Below are 24,885 nucleotides of genomic sequence, written 5' to 3'. Positions count from 1 at the left end.
AAAAATGTCATCTCAGGATAGCCTTTTGATTGACCTTTCCACAGATAAATATCCTCTAAAGAAATCAGACTTATATTTTCCAATTTCCCACTTTCAACTCATCAAGAGCAGGAAATATACGAAGAAATACTGTACTGGTTCTTGTTCTTGAGCTCAAGACACCAAATTACCATTTGACCCATTTTAATAATATAAAACTATTTTTCTTTTAATCTCAAAAATGTCAATTAAACACTGTCAGTTATAATGATATCAAATGACATATCCTATTTCCTTTGATGAAAATTATTAGTTTAGAAATGCAGACCCATTTTTATGCATTTGTTATTCATATCTTTTAAAAAATTAATAAACAAAGGAACAGATCTAGTACTTCCAAATACCAAAGGCAAAAAGTACATCATGGTATCAGTGAGAAAATCACAGAATCAGAATCACAGAATCATTCAGGTTGGAAAAGACCCTTGGGATCATCGAGTCCAACCATCAGCCCTGCTCTACAAGTTCTCCCCTACACCATATCCCCCAGCATCTCATCTAAATAACCCTTAAGCACATCCAGGGATAGTGACTCCACCACCTCCCTGGGCATCCTATTCCACTGTCTGACCACTCTTTCTGTGCAAAATCTGCAGAAGATTTGGATTGGGCCCATAAGGTTAGATCAAACAGGTCTGGTCCTGCTTCATTCTTTTTTTTAATGGCTGGAAAATATATAAGAATGCTACTTAAAGCACTACCTTTACACCAGTGAAAATGGTAGAAGTCAGGGGAGGCTTGGGCCAGCTGACCATTGCTAGCTGGTGACTCACTGTACTAAATTTAGATTTCTAAAAACCTAGCTAGAAAAATAAAGGGGGGGTGAGAGCAGGGAAGGTTGCAAGTAGCCAAATTGTGATTTAGAAATAGTCATAAGTTACATAAAATAAGAAAATCATCTACATATTTAAAAGCTGGTTCATGGAAGGACACAAAGGGAGTCCTATATGAACACTCACTGTTCTGTCTCTTCCTATCTCCTCCATCCCAATTGACTTTAAAGCTATTTTTCATATGCAACAGCTGTGATCTGAAATTCTGTAACTGCAATATTTGCCTTAGGATTGATTCATGTCATTGGAAACCCTTACAAATACTACTCTCTGATATTTCTAGCTGTATACAAATGAAACACATTTCTTCCAAAGCCCATTGAAACTCCTCTGAGTCTTCCCTTGACTTTGCTCTGGATCTGGCCAAACGTGAAGAAAACATACCAGATAGTTAAGAGTTCCTTGGCAACAGTAGATGGTTAAACAAAATAAATAAATTAAAAACTATAGATGTACTTTCTGTTGAATGTAGTTCAGAACTTTTCTGCCAAAAAAATTATACCTTTGAACATAATTTCCCAGTGGGGAAGAATGGAGAAGCGAGACTTAAGACAAAAGATATGGGATAGAAAAGATAGACTGATTTTTACTTGCTGTTGACTTAATTCTTAAAATATTTTGATTTGGTTTCCAGAAAATCTGTAGAGCAGGACACTTTCTGATAAATGCCATAGGATTGTACTGACACCTCGAATAATTAAAAAATGAAAGGAGAATTCTGTATCATACACAAAACTAAGACAAGTGAACAAAGATGGGATGTGAGTATAACTTTTTGAAAGATCCCAACCTAAATATCACTCAGCAGAGAGATCGTGGTGGTCTCATGTCAAAAGAATCTCCTATTGAGATCTGTATCTTTGCTCAGCAGAGAAGATTAGCAGCAGTGAGGAAGAATAAAATAATCCCTGTTCCAATGTTTAACAACCTCCTTCAGTCAATCAAGGAGCAAAGTGGACTTTCTACATAACAGCATCCATACCTCTTCATCTGGCCAATCTGGGCCTGGCCAAAAAAAAATGAGATATCCTGGAGAGTATCAGTGAACTAAATTAATATAAATTAAATATGTGCTCTGAGTGAGTTCAAGTATTTGCTTTCCCAGATGGAGAGAATTACATACATGCATACAATGACAAAAAAAAATGTTAAGTGTTCTATGCATTTAGAGTATTTAATGACACCAGTGGTTTCTTGGCAAGACCTTGCATTGCAATTGCCTCACTGAATATTCCTTTAAAAAAAATGCAAATGTTTTGATTGAAAAATCTCCAATTCCAAAGTCTAAAGTGCATGGCTGCACTATAGTTTGTGACAAACTGTGATGACTCCAACCAAGGCTGTCCCCTTGACATGATGAATAATGCAGAAAACTCACAATGTTTTCATTTATCTCTTTCACTTTAACTGCACCTTGGAAGTCAGGATGTCAAATCAGGAAAACCTGATTCATAGTGACCCATGCATCAGATCAGTACATCACTGCTTCCTTCCCACTTGTAAATTGTAAAAAACTTCTGATAAACAACTTAAATTGATTTTAAGTTAATGCAGGTGCTAGCGGATACTATTTTCAGCAAGAACTCCCTGTCCTAGACTCCTAGACTCTTAGACTGAAGTCAGAACCAGGCTTTTTTCAAAATGAGTGCTGATAAACCTTCATTGAATTAGTGGAAACTTAGAAATGCTGGCCTTAACACTTTTGATCCTTAACTCCCCCAAACATAGAAAGATAAAAGGTTTAACATTTGGAAAGCATTTTGAAATCCTGACAGGAAAGAAAGTATGGACAGTATCCAGAGCCTCTTCTAGAAAAGTGCAGCCACAGCCCTGTAACTACTATTATTTCTAAGATAAATGGTGATTCAGATGGCCCTCTCAGGCTGCAACATCAGGCAGACTGGGGAAGACATTTAAGTGACTGAACTCCAATGATTTTAATGGGGCATAGACTCCTAAATCCTTCTGTGGGCATGACCTGTAGAGCAGAGTCTGCCTAACCTCAGATATCACTAACTCTTCCCATTGACTGCATAGGCAACCCTGGGGAGTGGGACGTCTGAAAGCTTACTGCTGTTTCAAATCTAAAGCAGGTATGTGAAAGTAGATGCCCTGACTTTTGCTTCAGTGATTCTGATGAGATAAGAGAAAAAGAAAGTAGTCTGGCTCCAACCTTCATTATGATTTTATGTAAATTATTTTAAGTAAGGATTCTTACCCTCCAGTGCTCAAGGATCCTGAAGCTGAATTACTTTTTAAAGCTAGTTTAGCAAACTTTCAAAGATTTCCCAAGCAAACTTCATATTTGCTCGGAAATCCATGCTGAAGGCATGTGTGTGTGTTCCCATATGATAAAAACCACCTTTAAACACCTTAGTGTTCTTTTTCCATCTACCTCTCCATACCTGCATTATAGAAACAGTAAATTCTCTCTCACTATGAAAAACTCCCACTGGAGAATTACTTATTCAGATAAGATATTTTTACAACATCTATAGGCTGATTGTCTATTTAGTTGTTATGAAAAGTTATTTAAAAGTCTCTAAAAAGGACTACCTACAGGACTGTCTAAAGAAAAATCTAAAAAGATTGTGGTGGTGGATGCTAAGGAATGAAAAATTTGGGCAAATTAACTTGCACAGGATTTCACAGACGTTTCTGTAGAACCCTGTTCTTTGTACTAATTTTATAGAATTTTTTCATAAAGGCAGATCCTTGCAAATTGTCTTGTTACCATGCCTGAAAGAGCTCTCAAATTACAAATATATACATATACACTAGAACGCATTCTCCTGAGGCTGAAGTTCTGGCATCAGGCTTAGACAGGAAAGGAAACCATGGAAAACAGAAACCTCGGTCCCAAATCCTAAAAGGTTACTGTTCTCAGTAAAAAAGCTCAGCCTTTTACAACACGAGGCACAAAAAGATACGAAACAGCTTCCCCATAGCCAAAATGAGTAACACATCTGGCTTTGATATTCATTCCCTTTCCAGCAAATGGCTGTACTAAGTTAGAATTTTCAAAATGTCTATCACTTTATGTATATAAATTTAATTTAAAACAAGGCTCGTTCTATAAATGCATTGTAGCTTCAAAGACAGGCTTCTTCAAAATTATAGTATGAGAGCTTCCCATGGTTTCCATGGAAATGACCTTTCACTATTTCCATGGTAATGGATCTAGTTTTATATATTTCTCTTTTATGAGACTTTATTATACCAACAAAGCTAACATCCAGAATACAGTCCTTAACTTATGGATGCAAACTCACTGAGAGAAATAATCTGACTCCCAAGCCCCATGGGCATGCTAAGCTTTTGTATGTCTTTTTAATAGTGTGTGAGTAACAAGAGTTTTGAAAAAGATCACCTACTGCATATTGTCAGTAGAGAAATGCTGATATATTTTGCTCATTGCTATGTTCCTAAAGGAGTCTCTGGATTCATCTGCTGCAGCCTTTTCCAGACTGCTTCACTGCTCCCAAAGGCAGAACAGCTGGAAAAAAAGAATGGATTGAGAGCTCAGAGACTTTTATAAATTTCAGGCTGTTGATCATATCCTGCTGTGAAATAAATATTTTGCTATTGCATGTATTGAAAATCTATAGGTCTTTGAAATTACATATCCATAGGCTTGTTGATCTCTCAGAATTTATGCTTGAAATTGTTTTTCTCTTTCCTTTTTCATTTTTTTATCATTATGGTTATTGTTACTGTCATCAAAAGCTAAAATCCTCTTCTTCACCCTGGCAACAAAAATAATGGAAGCAGTGAATTCAAAGCTGTAATACAGAGAGCGGCAGGGCAACCAAGGTAGCCCTGTCCCCAGCATCCTTGACACCTAAAGAAACCCAGATAGACCTAAGGTGTTAAGTGCTTTAAGGTGTTATGGAGATGGAGCTTGGACAGGACTGCACTGACACTGAGGTTCACAGATAAAAATCCATACCCTCCGGAGTGATGTTCCAGTAATGAAATTTGGAAGAAAATTCCAGAAATATTTCAATAAAGCTTCTTCCATCCCAGTCACAATATCTAGGGTTTAATAATGAAGCAAATCTTGCCCATTCAGAAAAAGTAAACAAAAGAAATCTGTGAGGAAACCCTTACAGAGGTGCAAATTCCTCAGAGAATAAGAAAAACACATAAACCTGATTGAGCAATTTAGTCTGACTCATCTATAATTGGTGACAATGCATAAGAAAGAAAGAATTCTAGCCTGTCATTCTGATTTGCATTTTCTGGGCTAGCTGTTAGAAAAATATCAATTTATGGAGCAAGCTAGACACAAGTCAGACCACAGGTGGCTGCAAGACAATGATTGCAGGTGACAAAGGTGAAAGAGCCACTTTTCAGCATAAAATTTAATTTTAATGCTCTTTTTTTAACTAAAAAATAGGTCAAAGTAGTTGGTGGTTAGAGGACTTGCTTTTAGAAATGTCCTAAGAATTAACTCCTTCACCTGCTTCAAAGGAGATAATGACCAACATATAAATCAGTTGTCATTAAGGGGTCAACTGATATAAAAACACGTATATTACTTTACATTACTGTTAAAGAATAACTGAAATGCTATGATCATCACTTATGCTTTTTGTTAAGGTACTGCAATCACAATGACTATGAAGGCTTCAGCCTGCCATCACTGAAAACATTCAGCTCCATTTAATTCTATTCCTTACATATTTCTAAATGAAGTGGCATTGCAAGTAATGACTTTTATTCTATATATTGAATTCACAGCCTTGGACAGAGAAGTATTGAGGCTGGAAATACTTAGACAAAACACTCAAAGAAATACGAGGTCTGAAAAACCTGGCATCATGTAGTTTTAAATTTCTACAGGGTTCATGTGTACACATGAGATACTTAACATTTAGGGTTAAATTCACAGGACTGATTTTGGGCACCCACTTCAGGATGAAATTAGATCAATCAAACCCACAAATTGTTTCTCTCCACTAAGTATAAAGGGTGTCTAGGTGATTAGATCATTCAGTCAGATGAATTTAATCCAAGATAATTGCAGAAGCAGGCAGCTGATAATACTAGAGGACAGCATTTATTTCTCAGAAACTATTCCTCTTACACAGAATTTTGTGTCACCAGTTCTTTAGAGAAAATATTTACAAAAAATATTACAATGACTTTTCTTCATGATGTTCATATTTTTATTGATAATTCTAATTTTTTTTTTTTTTTGCAAATCCTTAAAATAGGTCTGTTTAAAGACGGTTCAAAGCCTTTACTTAAGTAAAATATTTGCTTTTGGCCACAGCTATTTTTGGATATGAGAGTGAATTATTTTTTCTCTTGAATAATGCTGATTTCCCATTTATTTCTACTGTAGCTTGACATTCTTGTCGCACTTACAAAGACAGACTACCTAATTTCTTAGCAAAGATGTTTACAATGGTATTTGTGTAGTGATTTGGATCAGAACAGTAAGATATTATTTCCATTTTTAAAGGTATAACTCTAGGTGATCTTAACGTTTGTCTCCAACAACATAATACTGTGTCATCCTGAAAAAGAGCTATATCACCAAAAGATACTATCCAAGAAAGAATATTAATTAGAAAGGAAAAAAAAATCAATAATTTTGCAAGTCTGGAAGGACTGGGCAGACAGAGAATAGAAAGAAAAAAACAAACCCACAAAACAAACCCACAAAAAAAGCCATGTCAAAATACTTTTTAAAATAAAGCATAAAAATGCAAAGAAGCACGGAGATTTAACACTGTTGAAGCTTTCTTACTGTACCCCTGTGGTATGCAGGTATGTCACCACAGAGCCTTAAGTCTCCTATCAGAGACTTCTATAAAAAGAAGAGTATTAATTGCAAAAATAATTGTTTTACAACCATGGTTTAAAAGTACACATGGAGATAAATACTGAGTGTACTGGTTGTAAAATGATGTCTCCTAGTCCTGCCATTGACGAACTCCAGCTCCTTCCACCACTATCTCCCACAAAGGGCAAAGCAGTGACATTCCTGTTTGCAAAGAAAAAATATCCTAGGATAGGTTCTGCAACTGGCCTCTGTGGTCACCCTCTCTTACTAAGGAACGTATGATTTTCTGGCATGAAATGACACTTCTCTCTGTGATCTCTGAACATGCCCTTGGAAAGGCTAGCTTTCCAAACTACTGATAATGCTATTGTCAGGCATGTTGCTGTGTACTATCAGACCGAAAAAGTAATGTTTCTGACAGCAAAATGAGCTCTTATGCTATTTTTTAATTAATATACGTTCCAAATGATAGATTGTGTTTCAAGTATTTAACATTCAAATACGAAACTAAAAGCAAAAGGAGAGATGATGTGACACTTTTGGAATTGGATTCACCGGTATAATCTCTCTACACTGTATTTTCTGATCCATCTAAATAGTTTTGTAACTGGTTAAAGCATGCCCCATGCCTCCCGACTGTAGGAACTGTCATAGCCATTTGGTTTCAGAATAGGATTATGTTCTCCACTGTTTTTAATTAACATATTTCTGTCCATAGTCAAAGCAGTACCGAGCAATTTCTATTTAACATTTCTCATGTATCTGAATTCTAATCCACCCACTCCTTCTGATAAGACTTTGAGTAGTGACCTGAAAATAGGGCTGCAAAGAAGTTTGAGAAAGAACTTGGGGGGGAGCGGGGGGAACTGCATTGTTAAAAATCTGTTAACCATTGGTTACTAATTTAAACTACTAATGATCCAATGGAACGGGAGCTAAGACTCCTATTGATTAGTTAAGGTTGGCAAAACATTCACTCCTAAATATAACTTGCTGTATATAGTTACATTTACAAGGGAAACAAGCTATAAAAAGAAGAACTCTGCCACATACTAGTGGCAACGAATGCAATAGCTGTGAAGCTGTGAAGCTCTGTGATGGGATATGACATGCATTTCTCCATACATTTACATTTTAAAGTTTTAATGAAAGCATATTGTCAGGGAATGCCAAGTCAACTATGTATCTTCCCTTTGCAGTGCTGTGACAAGATCCTGCTTCATGTTGCAAGCAAGAAAACATTTTGTATTAAATGCAAAGTGAATATGCAAGAATGAAATTGAACAAGTTCCTCCAGCAAATCCGATCCCCATCAAAAATCTAGGGGATGCTTTTTTCAAAGACAAAAACGTTTTACTCCATTTCATATGAAGCCAGCTCTTATCAGATATTTAGACACTGACTCTTTCTTCAAGAAAGCTGCATAGTAAAGATGCTGGATCACTTCCTGAAACTTTATCAGCAAAATACTTTCTTCTATTAAGAAAATAAAGTTGAAATAAATACATGCATATAGAAATAACTGACTGACTGATAAATGCCTTTTAACATCTAACTTCATGGATTGATCATATCACTTGATATACAAAAACCTGCAACAACTAAAAACATGTAACATTCCTAAGATCAAAATGAGATTTAATTTAGAACTCTTTCTATAGGGTATTGGTTTTGAGTTTATCTGCGTTCAAAAACTAAATTAAAAAGTTCCCCTGGGTTCATAATAAACTATGTTTTTCTTTTTTCCTTTGATGATGGCTATCAGTGAAGAGATTTTAGTTCATCCTACCCCACTTTCTGCTACAGCTGGCTCCCATCTATCTGTTTTTTTGGAGGGCAGAATCTGGCTCTTATTAAGTTAGACAAGGTTTATTTTGGTATATCATATTCAGTGTGAATAAATGGCATAGAAACTAGTGCGTATCAGTCTCACGTGTAGCTCTTAAAAATAATTCTGATCCAAGAAGTCTGTCCTACTTAAGGAAAGTTACCATATCCTCATTTGACTACACCTTTGCTTTTATGACCATTTTACCAAGATATTGCAGTATTATAAAACTTTATAAAATGCAACTCAGGATGGGACTTCTTATGGACACCAGGGATCATTTTCCTGTCACTGAGATCAAATTATTTTAAAATGAATCAGGGGCCCTCAACTTTGGCTAAAGTCAGATTTCACACAGAGGAATCCACCTATTCAGCTCTGGATGACACAAGCCCTGGCATGCCAGTAAGCTCTTGCAAGCGCACTGTGCGATATTGAAACTAACAGGACCCCCCACAGATTTAGCTGCCAGATAACATGAGCCTAGGTTACACAATCAGGTTCTAAATTAGGCTAATCACTTAACTTTGGCAGTAGTATTGCAATAAAAAGATTCATAACTCATAATGGAGAAGGCGAAGATGTGAACCTTAGCAAAAAGTCACAAAGTCAAACATTAAGAGACAATTATGGGTCTCAAACACCAGCAAGCTGAGCAGGCGATGACTAGCATCAAACCAGGCAACAGCCAATGCTCTGACTTTCATTCCTGATGACAGTCAGTGTTCTGTTTATTCTGTTGTGCAATGATGTTGGTATACTATTTCTGGTCTCTGGCTGTATTTGCAAGAAAAGTACATGATCCTACCTCCTTTTGGTCATCTGTGTTTCCTCACATGAGAATTCTTGAACATCCATTCCCATTTCCAGAATTGAAAGTGAAAATGGTTCTCTCGTTTGGAGTATCAGTGCTTCACCGTAATTGAGTGTTGAGTTAGCCCTACAGCAGCTCTTTAATGAGATAAATGTTATTAAAGACTGAAAAAAAAATAGCTGAGTATGGTGAAACTATCTATCCCTTTGGAGATCTGAGGCCTCTCTTTAGAGCCTGAATTTCAAATTCTTTTTTTTTGAAGACAATTCTAAACTGTTCTTCAGTCTTTTATGAAGGAGTCACTCAAAGAGAAAGATCTGATTTTCTGTAGGAATAGCACCATTAAATTTAAGGCATTTCTTAAGTAAAGTATTCAGCTGAGTATTATCTGCCATTAAGATAATTAGGTCTAATTTTGCCTTGGACCTTAGTTGAATCTTTGCAGTGGGAAATAATTTCTGGAAGAGTTTTACCTATTTAAACAGACAAGTTAAATAGGGGATTTTGAAAGACATATAGATTTCTAGCTCATTCTCCAAATCAGATTTATTTGACATCAGAATTACATTTTTAATGTGCAAAAGTCTAGCTAAGCATAGTTAAGGAGCTGTATTGGGATTTCTGAACGGGAGCTACCAAGCTATATATGTTTTCAGATATGCAGATCTACAGTGCCATTGAAAATTACAGTCTCATGATAATACAGGTATGCCATATAGGGTTGTCAAACATGTACACCAATGACCTAAAACTGTGCCACTAGCAATTTTTATAGTGACATCAAAGGGACAATGCTAAATTTTTAAAAATTTTATCCATAAAATTAAAATCCTAATCCTCTCTTAGTTAAGGAAATAGCTATTTTATCTTCAAAAGAAAAACTATACCATCCTCTTGCTTAATCTCTTCAGTCACTGCTAAACATATAGCTAAATAGAAACTTATATTTCTGAGCAAAACAATGGTCACTTTTTTCCCAAATGTGGAAGGACAGAAATGAAAAATAATCATTATTCCAAGCTCTACAGAGCTTAACTACCTCTTTACTCAGGCAGATTCCCCACTGAGGCCACCAACATTTTTACCTCAATAACTACTGAACCATCTAATAATAAAATAGCATTAAAAACAAAAGACATAGAAAATAAAAGTGGAAATTTGCAATAGATTTGACCGTATACTGTACCACTTCATCTTTCTCCAACATTGTTATACTTATTTTTTGTTTCCATTGGGAGCTATGAACTAGATTTTTAGATATTCTAAAATAAAAATGTTTTTCTGTATATTTACCCCATTATTTCATCCAACTCATTCCATATTGTCTCCTGGATTGAGGTGATATGCAAAATACAGTATACATTTTATCTCACCCTTCAAGTCCAATATGGAGAGTTTCTTGAACCCAGACTCAATCTCCAGGAGAAATTACAGAAGTGCCAGGAAATGCTGTGTTCATCGGAGCAGCAAATCCTAATTTAATGAAGACAGCTCTTAAGAAAATGGACATACTGTATTTTGTGACATGGCACACCTGATTTAAATCATGATGATGTTAAACACAGATTTGCACATACTCGAGGAATGTGGAACTGAGTCAAGGTACCAGTTTAAAAAGATTTCAACAAGAAAATTCAACACAAAGCCTCAACATTGTACAAAACAACTTCTGAAACTTTATTGTGAATTTTAAAGTACATTTAGAAAGGATCTTATCCTTAATATCATTAATTAAAAATAAATTTGAAATAAATCCACATACTAGTAGTTTAAGCAAAGTTCAGTACAGACTTTTTGAAGTCACAATATATACATTGCATGAGAGTGCAATAAGCTTCCAATTACATTAGGTATATATTTTTAAAATAAAGAGTTTTGATTTGACATGTGTGAGAGGCATACTGTTTACAATGAAAATGTTTTACAAAATATAGCAAAAGAAAAATGGAATTTAATACATTTTGAATGTACAACTACTTTAAACCCTTTTTAGGTAGTTCTTTACTCAAAGTGTACAAAGGTCCATTTTTTAAAGGACACCTGTTTGTCTGCACTGTCCAACACTGATTAGAAATTATAGTCTTAAAGATTCATTACTATACATATCAGTGAATTCTTATTCAACTCAATGGCCACTACAATGAAGAAAATATTACAGAATCATTAACAGCATCTTCTTCTCTCCTAAACTATGCATAGATAAATACATAGCAATGGTGCCTATTACTACAATAAAAGTGAAACACTTCACCTGATATTTGCAGCTATTCTGTGCATAAATATAATGCATTATATATATATTAGTTTATTTAACAATCAATTGATTGCTTATTTTAACACTCAGTAACATATAGAAATACATACACTGCTATCCTTAAATATTTTCCACTCTGTAGTGGCTCGTAAGATTCAAAAAATCAACACTGTAAATTCATAATTCTCAACCTGGGGAAAGAGCATCCCTCAGATGGACTGATACTACTTATACAAGTTAAACCATACTATGAATCCATAGCGTCCACCTCCAAAATACATAACAGGAGTAATATAGTATACTGTGGCTACTAACTACTGCATAATCATTATATAGGAAATTGTCACATCAAGTGTTTTACATTTATGATTACTCATTACATTATATCACACACAGAGCAAAACTTTTCCCAACAGATGGACCTCCTTTTCCATTTTTTTTTCATGTTTTAGAGAAAAATCATCACATAGTGACAAAGTTATGTCTTAAGAAATATGCAGAATGTGTTTCCTTTTTCAGGATAGAAGAGTAAGCAGCAAACTATTAATTATTTTACAGTCAGGATGTAAAATTGCATCTTTAAAGAGAAATTTAAGTTTTTGGCACCACAATTAAACCATGTATTGCGGGTGTGGGACTCAAAACTCTAGGAAAAGCATACCAGAAAATTAGTTAGCCAATAATGAAATAAAAGTTGTACTTTCCTTTCAGACAAAGCATAGTAGGGTTACGTGATTCGTGTCCAACCAGTCAGCAATGTGTTACCTGAACAGCTCAAAGCATTGAAAGGACAAGACAGCTTTGCATTCATTATTGACAAAATAAAAGGAATACGCTGAAATGTGTAATAACTAATGGTGGATTTTTAACCACCACCAAGGATGTCTGGGACATTAAGATCAGCAGAAGAGAGCACACTATTTCTTTTAAGTACATGGGTAGGGTGAACAAAAATCCATGCTATGTGGATTTGCTTACCTACTTTTCCTGGACCTCTTCACCACAGTTAAAATGAAGCGTCTTGCACCAAAGAGCCTCACTGTCTTTTCCATATAACTGTCTCTTCTATGGAGAAAAAGTTTACTCTCTCTCTGCAAAACACTACCTAATAGGAATGATCTCTTAGAGGCCAGATGCTCCAATTCATATGTAGCCCACTTTTGGCTGGGCTACAGTCCTGGAACCTCCCTTTGCTTTTTCATGCTAGATGTAGTAGACCAGGCTTTCAGCTGTCATCCCCATTAACAGCAGGAAGAAATGCTAATGATTTTGCAGATCCACCTGATGTTTTTCACTTTTGCTGTCCACTAACCCACCAGAAACTTCATGGAGAAAAGCTGTAAAAATATGCACCCTGATTTTGCCTGATATCCATGCAAGAAGAGTGCAGCATGCCCACCAACTTCAGTCATGCCACGCTCGCCTGTCCACCGCACGCAGCAGCATGCAGGGTGAGACCTATGGATTGCCTCAGGAACCCAAAGGGAAGGGAAACAAGAAGTCCCTGGCATGGCTCCTAGAGACAAGACAGGTTTAGAGACAACACTAATGGCATGCTGACAGGCTCTACTTTAAAACTGCTTTTTTAAAAAATAATAATCAGAAGCTTTACCAGTCAGAAACCTGCCCAGTGTTTCTGTATTAAAGTGTCACTTTAGGTTAAAAAGAAATATTTTAGCTTACATTATGTGGCACATTTTTTCCCTATTTCTGTTTTAAAGACACAAAATAGCCCACCCCTTCCTTTGATATCTTCAAAGAGGATAACTGAAGCCTTCCAGGATCCTTGACAACTTAAGTATACAGTAGGAATAGTTGACAATTACATTTGCTTTTCCCAGTGTGCAGAAAGGATAGCTAATGGAACTAATGAATCATTTGCTGTTCCACTAGTAAAAAGTCTAAATAACAACATGACCTTCAGTCAACACTGCCGAAGAAGCATTTCCTAAAAAATTCACAAAACATGCGAGATGACCTCAGACAGCAACTTATAAATGTGTTTGTGATTTTTCTTCTTTAATTTTCTCTCTCTTGGGTAGATCTGCATAGATAAAAGTTTAACTGTTTGCACCAGTTGCTATTTTCCCTAATGACTAAGTGTTTACACCAAAATGGGAAGAAAGGAAAACTATCTTGCTCTAAAGGCTAAATTCAGCTAACATGAACACAACATAAATCTAAAACTTCCACATAAGTCAAAAAAATACTCCCAAGTTTAGATTTTTTCTTATAGAGGAAATAAACAATGTTTAATAGATAAGTGCCTTTCCAAACAAAAATTAAGAGTTTTTAAAATAAAACTGAATAGCTCTCTTCTTGCTTCTCCTTGTTTCTACTTCATGTAAATACACTGCCATCAGTGGTGGGATTCTTGGTTTAATCCAGTGTGAAAATAAATCTAGTATCTGTTAACAAACTTCTGATGTTTCATAGTGCTGAACAGTTTATTTAAAAAACATTAATATCCCATAAGAACTTGGGGCTAAGACTGTTATTGTTGTTTAGAAATGGATGTTTAACATAGGGATAGAGGGGGTTTATTTAACATCAGGTCAGCACATGAATGCACACTGTAAACCAATTTTTATATATATATTTTTAAATTCTAAAGCTGGAAATACTCTTCCTAAACAGGAACTTTTCTTAATTATCTTTGAAGAGAAGGGTTGGACTAACCTTACATTTTTAATCTTTTTTAGGATTTGGTTTAGCAGGATAAGAGGTTATAGCAGAGTAAAAAAATGATTTAGTACAGTGCCTACAATCCACTGATGCTTAATATAGTTGATCATTGAAATACTTAAAACGATACTATTCAGTGATTTATATGGTTATGACATAAATGTTTATGACAGCCTTAGCCACATAGTTGCATCTGCTTGACTTTCACACACTTTATTTGAAGACATGCATGTGTAAAGATCAGTAGCAATTGCCAATTTGCCTGATGTACCACATCAACACACAAAAACTGCTACAGATTTTCCCCCTCAGGTGCAATTTTGTCATACTCCATTAATCCTTTCAATCCCCACCCCCACCCCCTCCCACCCCCCCAATCCTGTGGACTTGTTATTTAGTAATCCCTGATTGTTGTGGTGAAGGAACATTGGAAAGTCTCTGCTGTCCACAAGGCAGAAAATTACAAAGGTCGTCTATTAAATTTGGCTCTTAAGTGCCCGCTTGGATCAAGCCTGCTTGTCACAATCACAACCAGTAGCCATAACATCAGGACAAATTATCACTGACATCCAAAATGTCAATTTTAAACTAATTTTGTGTCTCACAGTGTCGCCTCTTTAGTACCAAGACAAAGGCAGAAGCCCAGGTCTATTTTTAAGGAGGGCAAAAAAAATCTTAAATCAACACATCACATAGGGTAGCTTCATTCACTTATGCATGTCAGGTTTTCAGTTTTCAACTCCCAACTGGGAACTCTCCCGCATGATTACAACCTATTGTGCAACTGAACAACTTGGCTTTCTTCCAGTTGAGTCAGTTAAAGAGAGATTACTGGGAGCGTTCTTTCCAGAGCTGCTCTTGTTAAATACAAGATTCTCTATAAACACCAGTGTTTTTCTTTTTAATTCAACATTTTTACACGGCAAAGTAATCTATTTGTCTCGATCTTCTCTCTCACATATGCACATGCACACACACACGCACATGCACAAAGCCATGGGGTTTCTACCCCAAATCAAGTACGTGTCTCCCTATCTTTTTTTCCCATACAGAGGTCAAATTCATCTATTTTTTAGGGAATCAAACAAACAAAAAACAGCCTTTCATCAGTTTGATTAATTTAAACTTGTAAACCTTGGTTTAATTCTACTGACATGAAAAAGTAACAGTTACAAGCTCCCAGCCAGGACTTGAGATTGATTATCTAGTGAAGCCTTTACAGAAAAGCTTGTTTGCTTATTAGCTGTGCTAAGGTCTGTATTCAGTAACATATCCAACCACAATCTTTAATTAAGAAAAAATTTAGTAAAATTTAGGTATTTTAATTCTGAAAGAAAATAAATAAGTAAATAAATCACAAAAAAAATATGAAACCAAAAATATGAAGACAAAGCTTCACAATCAACCACAAAATAGGAATTTTAAAATAAACCTCTTCTTAACTTTCTCAGATATTTAAAGTTGTAACATTTTTACTTCTCAGATCTGTCTTTTGGACGTATTGTTCTCTCACTACTATCTCATCCTTCAGAAGTCCAGCAAGATCTTATCCTTTCCACTAGAACAGCAGTCATGAGTGATTACATGATCTATAGCCTTGCCACACACCACTTCTGTTTCTTAGCATACTGTTGCATGAATCAGCTTTACTCACCCATGGGTGCAGTGTATGCTGCCTCCAGACCATTGAGCTAGTTTTGTTTGTTTTGGTGTACACAGAGCATAACATGTGGAAAATTCTGTGCAGAAAAATCATATATAAGCTTGATAGGAGTACTGAAGCCTAACCCAAATTTAACACATTCTGGCAAACTAGAAATAATTTTCTATGACTAGGTTTAAAAATATCTGAGATTTCACTGTCAAATGTCAACATTTATAATACTAAATATAATCAGAAATTATCTACCAGTAATACCAGCCATGTGTCCTTGCAACAGTGTTCAAAACAGCAGGATACTCTTACAGTAAAACACAGCAAAATGCAATTTCATACATGAAAATAAAAGGCTCAATGCTATTAGTTTAAGAGATCTTAATGCATGCTGAGCAATGATGCAAAACCAATATCTGACAGAAAATCTTACTGGAAAAGAAAGTTTGAGTGTTTAATTCTGACCCTAGCAGTTCTCTAAAGGTGATACTAGTACAGGCAGGTACCATGTACTTCAAAACAAGTCACACCAGTCTGCACTGCTGCCTACATTAGCCCAAACTACATTTACATATGAACTTTGCTCATCAACACAGGCAGGACCCAACCATGCCACGACTACCCATACAAGCCATGATGATGACAAGGAGTTTATCTTCTAGCACAATGCAATAGGCTACACCCCTTCACATGAAAATTGTGGTACCTGACAGCTCAGTCTCAGTCCCAGCATGGTGTTTCCCTGAGTGAAATTTTGAAAATATCTGCCCAGGTCCTACAGGACCAAAAATCCATGTAGTTGCAATCCTGAAGACTTTCACATCAAGAAACAGACAATAAATGCAAGTAAACCCAAATGCAATAACAAATATTCATGTGGAGGTACCATGTGATTTCTTCCAGTTAGAAACTCTCTCCTACCACATGCTAGCCAATGCCTTAATGACATCCCTAGCTGTTTTAGTTCTCATTTAGCCTGTAAGCAGCAGGGATACAGCCAGGGAACTGCTTGCTAAGGAAGAGCCTGGCAGTTACAAACTGTTCATCTCTTCTGCCTTCTATCATGCTTTTGTCTAAAGGCATTCCTACAGAATAGATTCACCTCTGATGTATATATGCCATAGGTCTCTGTGGGATAAGCTTCACGTCGATTTGGACTGCAATTGCACTATATTTTCAGACGGGTCATTGTAATGTCTGGCATCTCTTTTTATCGTCATTAAATTAGATCCTTATCTGTTTTCATAAACAAAGAGAGTGTCCAGTACTACCTGAGGACCTGGTAGACTTCTCAACTTGAAAATGTAAAGCAGTTTTGGGTTAGTCATAAGAGAAGTAATGTTGGTCTTTCTGAAAGTGTTGAAAATTACTTTGAACTTCCTTCCTATGACTCTTTAGCTATTAACTACATACCAATGCATATTCTTTAGGCAACATGAATAATATACCTTTGGCCAGCATTGTGTCTTTTCTTTAAGGTAGAATCCTCAGTATCACAGAATCATCAAGGTTGGAAAAGACCTTGAAGATCACCTAGTCCAACCATTAACCTCACACTGACAGTTCCCAAATACACCATATCCCTCAGAGCTATGTCAACCCGACTCTTAAACACCTCCAGGGATGGGGACTCCACCACCTCCCTGGGCAGCCCATTCCAACGCCTAACAACCCGTTCTGTAAAGAAATGCTTCCTAATATTCAGTCTAAACCTTCCCTGGTGCAACTTGAGGCCATTACCTCTTGTCCTATCACTTATTACTTGGTTAAAGAGACTCATCCCCAGCTCTCTGCAACCTCCTTTCAGGTAGTTGTAGAGGGCGATGAGGTCTCCCCTCAGCCTCCTCTTCTCCAGGCTAAACAACCCCAGTTCCCTCAGCCGTTCCTCGTACAACATGTGCTCCAGACCCTTCACCAGCTTTGTTGCCCTTCTCTGGACACACTCAAGTAATCCAATGTCCTTTTTGTAGCGAGGGGCCCAAAACTGAACACAGTAATCGAGATGCGGCCTCACCAGGGCCGAGTACAGGGGTAAGATCCCTTCCCTGTCCCTGCTGGCCACGCTATTTCTGATACAAGTCAGGATACCATTGGCCTTCTTGGCCACCTGGGTACACTGCTGGCTCATGTTCAGCCGGCTGTCAATCAACACCCCCAGGTCCCTCGCTGACTGGCAGCTCTCCAGCCACTCCTCCCCAAGCCTGTGGCACTGCTGGGGGTTGTTGTGGCCCAAGTACAGCACCCGGCATTTGGCCTTATTGAAGATCATACAGTTGGCCTTAGCCCATCGCTCCAGCCTGTCCAAATCCCTCTGCAGAGCCTCCCTACCCTTGAGCCGATCAACACTCCCACCCAACTTGGTGTCATCTGCAAAGTTACTGAAGTTGTACTCGATCCCCTTGTCTAGATCATCAATAAAGATGTTAAACAGGAGTGGCCCCAAAACCAAGCCCTGGGGGACACCACTCATGACCGGCTGCCAACCGGATTTAACTCCATTCACCACAACTCTTTGGGCCCGGCCATCCAGACAGTTTTTTACCCAGCAAAGCCTGTGCCCATCCAAGCCATGAGCAGCCAGTTTTGCCAGGAGAATGCTGTGGGAAACGGTGTCAAAGGCCTTACTGAAGTCAAGGTAGACAACATCCACAGCCTTTCCCTCATCCAATAAGCTGGTTGCCCTGTCATAGAAGGAGATCAGGTTTGTCAAGCAGGACCTGCCTTTCATAAACCCATGCTGACTGGGCCTGATCATCTGGTTTTCCCACATGTGTTGTATGATGGTACTCAGGATGAGCTGCTCCATCAGCTTCCCGGGCACCAAAGCCAAGCTGACAGGCCTGTAATTTCCCAGATCATCCTTCTGACCCTTCTTATATATGGGTGTCACATTGGCCAATTTCCAATTATATATATTTCAGTAAGTATATATACTCCTGTACATACAAGAACATGTATGTATCTGTACACATATCTACACGTGTACATGCATAGTGATAAGGCAAGATGATGAGTGACATCATATTCTCCTTGCTTGAATTATTTTAGTCCTAACTAATGCAACTAAAATAACTAAAACAAACAACATTAATAGCATTAAAGCAAGCAGCTAAAAAATGAGTCACTATTACACACTAAAAGAATCATGACCTTGAGATGATGATGTAGTATGAAACTTGATCAAAATAGCCAGTTCATGGACTTTCTCCTTATACAAAACAGCATCTACCTGTTATAGTTTTAAGACAGTGAGGCTGATATCCTGCTATTTTATTTTTTTTTTCAGATTAACTACTGTCATCACTAAATGTCTAACCTCCAGAATAGATCATCTTTCAGGTGAAGTAGCAGACAACACCCTCAGGAATTAGTTCTGTGATCCTCATGAGTTTAACATAAAGCAAAAGGGTAGGCTTTTAAAAAGTATTTATCAATTATAAAATTCCCACAGATTTTAATGGATGTCTTTTGATAACCCTAAACTGTTCTGATACAAATTTCATCCCTCTAAGAACTTAGGATTCAGTTTTCTTGTACACAGAAGCCAGTGCAGCTACTTGTAGACCAAATGTTACACATAGTCAAGTTTTCCAAAACCAAGCCCAAGCAGGTAATGCTATCGCTGTTACCTTAGCAAATAAGAGAGTCATTGCAAAATAATGATGATCATCTTAAAACAAATAAAGGGAAAGTCAAATCAAAGAGCAGTTTGAAATTCACCTTTGACATGAGAAAGATGTTCATTTCCAGCTGTTTCCATTTTTAATTGATGATTTTTTTATGTACTGAGTGAAAGCCAGCCAATTTTCTTCAGAGAAGTGCTGCTATTCTCTTAACTCGGTAAGAACTATATGCTTCTTATTGGTCGACTGCACCATGGGAATGGGATAAAATATGAAAGCAAGGATTTCTTTATTCTAGCTTGGAACATTAACTGTTAAGCTCAGTGGGGGCAGAAATGAAGGTGGCATTTAGATATAACTAATTTAGTATCAAACCAAAGCAGAGCGCCTTCTCAGAGAAGAAAGAGACCAAAGGGAACACAAAATTGTACCTGAATTATTTCTGAGTCAATTCCTATAAAAGCAGAAGAACTTTCTTTTATGCTCAAATGGGTTACACATTTCCTTTTATAATATGCACATTGTTCACAGTTTTTAAAGGTAATGTAATGAACAACAACTGCTAAGAAAGAAAGAATGATTTTTTTTCAATACATTAAAGTGCAAGGGTCATCTGAAGATGAGGCCTGGACTGCTTTTTAAAAAGCAGATTGTGGGATAGATCCTCAGTTGATATGAAACGACATAGCTCTGTTAAGTTTATTGTTCAATTAGTATGTAATGTAACTATGATTACAATTTGCTTATATTAGCATATGTTAATAAAATAACAAACACAACTTTTAAATTTTGTTCTTTGTTTTATTTTGGCTGCTTTTAATTGCTTGGATTTTCTTTAATTGTAAAGAGTGTATATTTGAGGAGATAAATTCTCACTTGTGCTGTCAGACCCAGCTAATCATTCCCTACTTATCCACATTTCTAAAGACCTAAGATTTTGCTTGAAAAGAGGCTTAGAAGCAATTGTCTTGTGTTCATTAATCCATAAACATTTGATTTCAAATCAGATTGCCAGCAGACATAACCTCTTTGCATTGCTACAACAGAGACTTGATTTGATTAATCAAACAGCTCTGATTCACTGAATTGTCTCCAGAATAGCTGTCCCTGACAATACTATGCAAATAACTGCTGATGTTGTGTTGGCATTCTCAGCTTGCTAACACTGTTATGTTTTCCTCCATTAAAATATCATTCAACAACTATTCCACATAAGGGGCACTGCATCTAATGTACCTAGTCTTTAATCCACATTCTATCCTTGGCTTTAAAAATGTTACCTTTAAGACATCGTTTCTCTATACCTCAGTTTACTCGCTACTAAAATAGCAATAATGGTATTTCTCTATTCTAAAACACATTTAAATTTATATAAATATATATATACAATTTTTTAAAAAAAAATATTTTTAGGGACTATGCAACATTATATCCCATATAAGTATTTTTGTCTGTTCTGTTTGAAATAGCTCTCATTTATACAGAATTAAATGGATTGATTTAGGAAATAGGGAAGCTTTATAGTTTAGGATTCCAAACCTAAATGTGATATTTAAGCCTACATAGTTAATACTAACCGTTGCTAAAACAGCACAAGCCAGTAACATAAAACAGACGTATGATTCACTTCGTAACAAATAATGGTTACTCTGTGGGAGTAACCTTTCTCCTGTGAAATAAAGCAAAGGTGAAAAACGGTAAGCATGCAGTCAGGGCAAGAGAGGAAAAAGGTAAGAATACTCTTGCTACCTTTGGTTATACAATAGGAAGAGAAGCAAAAGCGCCTTAAAGAGACAGAAAAACTAAGTCTACAATCTCAGCAAAAAGAGACGGAGTCACAAAACTTTCATCAATAGATTTCTAAAAAGTGACAATTCCCAAGCCCCAGAAAAAAAACTTTACAGACTTCAAAGATCAACAGGAATCACGGACAGAAGGCTTCAGGGGACGCAATAAAAACTGTGAAGGAAGCAAGTATCGATTTTTTCCTGGGCTCTCTTAAGTACCACAGTTCCCAAATCAGGGTTTGTGCAAGTACTGATGCAACCAACTGGTTCGCCCTGCTGGTTGACCCTGAGGAGCCCTATTTAACTAGACCACCAATAAAGACTCCTCTGAACTTAAGTTTTGCTTTCCAGGAAAACATATTCACAATTAAAATGGTCAGTTCTTCAATATTGTGTCAAATACCTATCTTAACTGAGAATAGGCAAGAAACCTCAACTAGCCTACAATGACTCTGCCAAAGTGCAGATTGGTTAGATTACATTATTTCTCACTTTCCATTTGACACAATCTGTTTCTTCTTATGAGTCAGAGAACTGAAGGATGGACCTTCTGGTATGATCTTAGTCTAAGCCCACCATATTGTTTTGGTAAGCTTCTTAACAAATACTTCTGTATATCAAAAGGAGTATTTTTAGTATTCCTGGGAGATAAATAAGGTTACAAGCATTCAGTTTACATTCACCATGTGATGAGACGATACACTAAATCACTCATGGGATTACTTACAATGTACTTTTATTTCATAATTTATATTTATTAACATAAAAAATATGTATGTTACTACTTGCATCAGTTACTTGTTTATGATTTGTGTTAGATTTTCCTTGCTGAAGTTCTGTGTATTTATTGCATTTTCAACCATAGTGTGTGTATTCAATGGTAATTGCTTAAAGAATTACAGAACAGTTGGTGATTTCTTTTCAGATATTTGGCAGAGATTGCAGTCTCAGTACAAGTGGAAAAAAATGCTCATTTGTTTTAGAAATAAAAAGTGCAACCCTTTTTGTTATTACACTGCTAAAATATGAGTAATTTCCCACGAGGAAAGGAAGCAAAATGAAGAAAAAAGGCCGCCAGAGTTTTAAGGAAGAGGTGCAAGATTCTCTCCATGCCTCTAGAGGTAGCAAGCCTTTCTACATTGGCAAATTTGGTTCAAAACAGGGATGTGGTCAAAAGTGAAACTTCTTTTAGACTTTCAACTACTCTCAACTGGGTTTTTGCCCAGCAGACAGATTAGCATAATACACTGTCTGTGGTCCATGACTCGAAACAGCAGGAGTGCTGAAGTCAGAACAGAGTTGCTTGAAAGAACTGAATAAGGAAGTCTGAACACTGCATTTATTTATTTTTGTTTTTATTAACAGGAGAGATGTGTCCTATCATACACTTGCATTCAGTACAAGCATCTATCACCTGACTTTGTAAATGATGTTACACTGCTTGGAGATGATTCTCACAGCCTAAGCTTAAAATAAGAAGTTTCAACTCAATTGAAATGCAAAGACAAAATACTGCATTCCTTTCCCAGCTGAGCTTTTATTTAATGTGCCAGATTAGGAAGCTTGCTCTACTTTACTGGATCAGAGTCAACACAGTTTGTCCAAGAAACTGAGAGATAAGGGTAAAACAGGTCTTAATCCGGCAAAATTCTCAATAAAACAAATGGGCATTTTGCCTGAGTATGTTCTCCAGAATTTATCACAGTATTTTTTGCCCCAACGAAGTCTGCAAAAGTGGACTGCTGCTTTCACACCTATATTTTGGGACAGCTATCTCAATCCAGAAGAGAGTAAAATGAAACTTCTCCCTTTCTGATGTTTGTTTTTATCAAGCTTTAATCAACTAGGAATCCCCAAAAGAAAATTCACACAGCAAGTTGGAACAGCATAATGTGAAGCTCCAGTGGGTTTGGATTAAGTATAATGCATCTCACCATTTTGTTAAACTACCTCAAAATACCACAGATCCATGGACTATAAATGCGATTCTTTTGTCCCCCATGCTTAAAAATAATGACATCTATTTTATAACAGATGATGCTAAAAACTACACTCAGGAGTATTTTATTTCTTAAAACAGTGGATGTAGCCTGATTTGCATATTCAACTGTTTTCATTAGTAGATGCCTCAATTTTTTTCTACAAATTTCATGCTGTCTTGCTGTTCTTAAAATGTTAAAGTATCACAAATATTAAAAACTGAAACTTAATTTATGTAGATGGAAATTGCATTCTGGAAATGTTTATCTTTAGACAATATCTAAAAAATGCTGTCTATATACATAAGTAGCTTAAAAGTGGGCCATGATAGAAAGTGTCTATGTAGTATCAGAAACTATTTCAATGTGCTGAAAACTACTCGCTGCAGGTCACCCTGCAAACAAAGTAAACCAAGAAGTCAGAGCTACATATTAGGTACACAGCTATAGTAGAGCTATACTTAGAAAAGCATCAGATAGGCAACTTGATGTTTAAACTGGTAATTGTGGAGAGGGACTGAGCTGCAGTTTCCCTAATTCTTGCTATTTAAAGTGAATTAATACTTCATATTAAAAACCAGAGATTACTCAAGAAACTGCAAGAGAAAGATGGGTGCCACAGGAAAGAAAAAAAGTCTTAAGAGATCTCTGAATCTCCTGCAGTTGCTTGGGGGAGGAAGAAAGAGGGATTATTGCACAGTCATGAGGAGACGGATTCAACCGTTGATTGCAAACAAAAACATCAATTAATAGCTGTAATTTCACAAACATAAAATTAATGGATGTGAAATCAGAATTGGGTTCAGATAGCCTTTACACAGAGTAAATGCAGTTTACATGCAGTTCTAACCTCAACAAAAAAAAAAATTTAACTTGGGAGTAAATGATATTAGCATCTTCTTGGCCTTTTTCCATGACTATAAAATGGCATTAGTGTAAATGTGACTCAGACTTGGGATCCCTGGTCACTGTCGCAGCCAAGAGCCTAAGTATATGAAATCTCCTTGGCTCTGGTAAAGCACTACTGCTAAATTCTGGGAAATGATAACACTGATTCATCTCAAAATAGTCTATATATAACAGCAAGACTAGGCACACATAAAATTATGCACTATCTTGCCTCAAGGTTAGCAACATATTCCTAGTAGAAGGAAAAATGTTATTTTCATTCCCTGCAATCATGTGATAAATAGCTGTAGGGCAGATTCAGCAAGATCTCGAAGGTTGTGATTTTACAATATAATGAATGTATGTCTAGCTTTTTGCCACCTGAAAAAGCAGCAAAACAAAGCAGGACTTGTCAGTATTTTGCTTATGGCAGGAATCAGACATTGTCCAGAACCCTTTATGAGACACACTGCTACCTTCTTAACTAGTTTGATTATAACATTGACTCCAATACTTCAACAGCTCTGCTTTCCAGCATATGGCATAATTGGAAGCAGCAGCCAGCTGGTATCACATGCGAATAGGAAATGTCTCACACTGGGTAACTACTGACTGTGAACCAAATACGTGGTCTTTTAGGTACCTTTGTGGGGGAAATAATAATAATAGAAAAAAAGTATATTGAAAACAAGAGAATCCTTAGATGG

General features: G+C 36.5%; 1 protein-coding gene across 8 annotated transcripts in view; it reads right to left on the bottom strand.

Moving 5' to 3' along the window:
* Nucleotides 1–24,885, bottom strand: part of PCDH9 (protocadherin 9) — a 708,470-nt gene that overhangs the window by 664,528 nt on the left and 19,057 nt on the right. Inside the window, exon 3 of one of the 8 annotated variants that reach the window (XM_074859543.1) lies at nt 15,902–15,986. The exons of the other annotated variants lie outside the window; for them this stretch is intronic. Coding sequence (XP_074715644.1) covers nt 15,939–15,986 — 48 coding nt within the window. The 3' untranslated portion in view covers nt 15,902–15,938. The remainder of the gene's footprint in view (nt 1–15,901; nt 15,987–24,885) is intronic. 8 annotated transcript variants of the gene reach the window in all.

This window comes from Strix uralensis, chromosome 2 (genome assembly GCF_047716275.1).
Source record: "Strix uralensis isolate ZFMK-TIS-50842 chromosome 2, bStrUra1, whole genome shotgun sequence".
NCBI lineage: Eukaryota > Metazoa > Chordata > Aves > Strigiformes > Strigidae > Strix > Strix uralensis.
This window is presented reverse-complemented; position numbering and strand designations above follow the sequence as displayed.